Source organism: Ovis aries, chromosome 20, assembly GCF_016772045.2.
Source record: "Ovis aries strain OAR_USU_Benz2616 breed Rambouillet chromosome 20, ARS-UI_Ramb_v3.0, whole genome shotgun sequence".
Classification (NCBI taxonomy): Eukaryota; Metazoa; Chordata; class Mammalia; order Artiodactyla; family Bovidae; genus Ovis; species Ovis aries.
Genome location: NC_056073.1, coordinates 49,451,664 through 49,455,973, shown reverse-complemented (window position 1 = coordinate 49,455,973; position 4,310 = coordinate 49,451,664). Strand labels below are relative to the sequence as shown.

General features: G+C 64.8%; 1 protein-coding gene across 9 annotated transcripts in view; it reads right to left on the bottom strand.

The window, feature by feature from the left end:
- The window catches only part of SLC22A23 (solute carrier family 22 member 23), a 128,172-nt gene extending 124,319 nt beyond the window's left edge, over nucleotides 1–3,853 (bottom strand). For all 9 annotated transcript variants that reach the window (XR_009597686.1, XR_006057262.2, XR_006057263.2 and 6 more), the window contains exon 1: nucleotides 2,731–3,853. Coding sequence is in view for 4 of the 9 variants with exons in the window: in XM_060403539.1 (XP_060259522.1) it covers nucleotides 2,731–3,369 (639 nt within the window). In the remaining 5 variants the exon portion in view is untranslated. The remainder of the gene's footprint in view (nucleotides 1–2,730) is intronic.
- Nucleotides 3,854–4,310: the final 457 nt, after the last annotated feature.

Below are 4,310 nucleotides of genomic sequence, written 5' to 3'. Positions count from 1 at the left end.
CTGTAACAGAAAGGACAATATATGATATGTATATATTAATGGTATATATCTATAACATACATTTAATATAATGTAATATATTCATTGGAAGGACTGATGCCGAAGCTCCAATACTTGGGCCACCTGATTCAAAGAGCCGATTCATTAGAACAGACCCTGATGCTGGGAAAGATTGCAGGCAGGAGGAGAAGGGGACGACAGAGGATGAGATGGTTGGATGGCATCACCAACTCGATGGACTTGAGTTTGAGCAAGCTCCGGGAGACGGTGAAGGACCGGGAAGCCTGGCGTGCTGCAGTCCATGGGGTTGCACAGAGTCGGATGTGACCGAGCAGCTGAACAACAACACCATTGTATACAACAATAAAAGGAAGAGCAAGGAGCCCCCTCCCCACCTAACACCCGGGGAGAGGACAGGGCCTCTGGGGCAGGGAGGGGCACACGCTTGCCAAGGGAAGCCAAATGACAGAAACCCAGCACGGGCTTCTTTGAGTGGGAAGACCTTGGAACTCCACTGGGGAGGAGGGCACCAGAGGGCACTCCTCAGACCCTGCACTTCCACTGACAGGAGAGGCTGCCAACTCTACCCCCAGGCAAGCCAAGCTTCCAGGCCCCCGACCCTGGAGCCGGCACCCACCCAGGATGCGCTCCACCTCCGTCCATCTGATTCAGGATCCAGGGGGCACGGCCCGCAGAGGAGACGGCCGGCCTTAGCACTGCAAGAATGTGCTTAAAAGGTTCTTGAGAGCATCGGTTATGGAACGGAACACGGTGGAAGGACAGACCTTTATTTAGATCCTATTTGTGCGTGAAAATCAATATGTCCTTTTTAGTCTTGGTCTTACAGGGAAATGTCTCTCTCCCTACTGTCCCCAAGTCTGCATCTCCTGGACTGCCCTTTCAGCTGCACGGAGCAGACACAACAGGCACCCCAAACCACGCTGCGCATATGTGAGCCCCTCGATCACTCGCCTGGAACACCTGTCCAGCTCCCCGAGGTGCCCGCAGAGCCTGCTTTCAAGGACGGTTGTAGTTGTCTCCTCCCACCATCCACAGCACCGCTAGGCTAACAATTCTCTGTCCCACCTCCTAACTCCAAGTTGGCCTCCCCTGTCACCCGGGAACAGACCACTCTGTACATGCATCTGCTTTGATCTCCGTTATTCCTCCCCTTCTGTAGAAAGAGGCTCAAAGTATTTGACAGTGTTGCAAATGCTTGCTTTCACAGACAAACAAACAGTGTTAAGATACTCAACGTGCTTCATTTTTCCTGCTGGTAAACAAAAGACAGATATTGACCTCCATGGATGAGAAACGGTCACAGAAACGCCCTGGCAGAGGATAGGCTGACAGGGGGCGGGGGGCTCAAGGTGAACAAGCTAGAAGCCTCTCCCTATTAAGAGGTAATCCAACAGTTCCCAGAGACCAGATCACTTCTCACCAGGCTGGTACAAGCCAAAGACAATGGTTATGATGATGTAAGAGTTTCATCTTACACATCCATGAGGCACAACTGTTTACTAACACACGTTTCGGGGAAAGAGGGAATACATGCCCATGGATTATTATAAACCATCAAATTTCAGTCTTGCATTTAAGCAAAGCGTTTCAAACTCTGCCCAGTACTGCACGGAAGTGGGAAAAAGATCCACATTTACTTTGAAATGCAAATTAGTTGTTTAAGACACACAAGGAGCAAAACATCACAAGTTGTTCGGCACACTGGCCCACGGCCTCTCTGACATGTTAAGAAATCCAGACAACATGCAGGTGTCTTGGGTGTTAATTTCCTAGCAGTGCCCATTCTCCATCTTTGTGCAGGCCACACATCTCTCGCAAACACTCTGTTCTGTCTCCCAGGATGCAGGACCTCGGCTAGAGGGGACCCCTGGGCTGGAGCAAGTCCATGTTGAGCTGAGGCTGACCAGGATCTGATCTCAACGCCAGGACAAGAGGGCTGCTGTGTGAGAGCCGGGTTGTCCCAGAACAGCACAGACTCAGCACCCTTCCTATACTCCAGAGGTGTCTGCTTTCTCAGGAACACGGGGTGGCAAACTCCAACCGGAAGTAAATACCCCAGCCTCTGGGGAGGACTGAGCTTGGGGACAGAGAAAGGGAATTTCAGGAGCCGTTTCTTTCTCTGGCCCCCGCTTGGGCTCTTCCTTCAGCTTTAGTCAGTTTCCAGAGCCAGCGAGGGATGGCTGCGGTCTGCCAGGAAGAACGCCTGGGCACAGAGGTGACTCTGGTGGGGCTGGTTCTCTGGGGGAGACTCGGGGCAGCGGGCCGGCAAAGGGCTGAGCCCGGGGCCTGGCTCCAGCGGGCAGACCTTGAGAGAGGCGCATCCTTAGGGCCAGGTCCTTAGGGCCAGCGGCTCACAGATCAGCCTCTCGCCCTCCGTGGGCCATCCCTGCCCGAACGAAGTGACAGCTCCAGGGTGGGGGAGGGAAGCTCGCTCCCTCGCAGAGGGAGGGGCGCCCCTTGCGTGTGTGCCAGCGGGGACGAGAGTTGGGGTGCCCCTTGGAGTCCGGAGGCAGCGCCACCGTAGAGGGTTGCGGGAGTCCGGCCGCGCACCTCTGTCTGGGGGACGCAAGGAGGGCGAGCTCACGGGAGGCCGTGGACACGCGGGCGCGCACAGCCGCAGGACCCCCTCTGCAGAGCGCGCGGGGACCGCGGAGGGCAAGGCGCTCGCTCGCGAGGGGGACGAGGGGCCGGCGCGGTCGCTGCCCTTACCTTGCTGACCACGTTTTGCACCAGGCCTGTGCGGATGCCGTAGTCCCACGCGTGGCAGTCGCAGTTGGAGGCGTTGTCCCCCTTGTCCGGGGGGGACGGTAGGGGCGGCGCCTCGCCCCCGTCCGCGCCGCTGCCGCTGCCGTTGCCGAGGGGGCCCGCTGTCCCCCAGGGGGCGGCGGGGAAGAGGGTGGTCGGGGGGCTGGTCCCGTTGGCCAGGTCGCCGCCGTCCCACCGGCCCGTGGCCGTGACCCCCGCCGACTCGGCGCCCTTGCCGGCCCCGCGGCACCAGAAGTTGGGCTGGTCCAGGAGGAAGGAGTCCGAGAACTGGCTGAAGCCGATGAACAGCGCGGGGATCCAGGTGAGCAGCACGAGGGTCTTCTGGTAGCCGCCGCCCAGGCCCCCGAGGAAGGGCAGCACCGACCCGTCGTAGTCCAGCAACAGGAGGCTCGGGTGCGGGCCGCCGGCGGCGTGCGGCGCGGGCAGCGGCTGGATGTCACCGCCGCCGCCGGGGCCCGCGCGTCCCCCGAGGGGCGCCGAGGCCGCCGCGTCCCCGGGCGGCAAGGCGCCGTTCTCCTCGGCCGCTGGCGGCAGCCTCCCGGGCCCGCCGCCCGCCGCCTCGCGCCGCCGGTCTATCGCCATGGCCCGGGCCCGCGGCGCCCGCAGAGGCGCATAGAGCGCGGCGGAGGCTCCCGCGGGGCCCCGGGCAGAGCGCGCGGGCCCGCCGCCGCCGCCGCCGCCGAGCAGGGCCCGCCGCTCGCCGGGAAGATCAGCCGCCGCGCGCGTCACTGCGCCCCCATGGCCGGCCACCCGCGCCCCGGCTGCGGCCCCGGCGGGCGCCGGGCGGAGGGCGGGCAGAGGCCGCGGCCCTCAGCCGCCGCCGCTCATCGGCTCAGCGGCCCGGGCGCCGGCGGCCGAGCCCGCCGCTCTCCGCGGCTCCGCGCGCGGCGCGCTCGAGGAGGAGGAGCGGCGCGGTGGCGGGGTCGGCCGGCGGAGCTCTGCGGGGCGCGGCGCGCGGCGCGGGCGGCTCGGCGATCCCCGCGCGCCCGGGATGTATTTATCCGACCCCGGCGCCTCCCGGAAGCCGCGAGCCCGCCGCCAGCCTGCCGCGCCGGCCGCGCTCCCCGGCTCGGCTCCCCGGCTTCCCCCCGCCTCCCGCGCCCCGGCCCGCCCCCTCTCCCCCCGCGCGGTGGAGGTAACGCGGCACCTGCTGCGCCCGCTCCTGCGCGCGAGCGCCCCCTCCGGCCCGCCGCCGCCGCCGCGGGAGGGGCGGGCACTCGGGCTCCCGGCCGCCGGCGAGAAGATCCCCGCCCGGCTCAGCGCGGCGCCCGGCGGGGCGAGGGGGCGGCGCGCGCGGCCGCGGGCGCGTGGGGTCGGGGGCTCGGCGGGGGCGGCGCGCGCCGGGCGGGTGATCGGGTGGTCCTCGGGCTCGGCTCCGGCGGGCGCCGGCGGTCGGTGACCTCCATCCGTTTCCCAAGTGCCCGCCACCAGCTACCTGCAACCCCACGCCCGGCCCCGAGCCCAAGGGTCGCCAGCGTTCGGGAGCAACCCACCCCCGGCGGTGTTTCGAGGTGCCGACACGA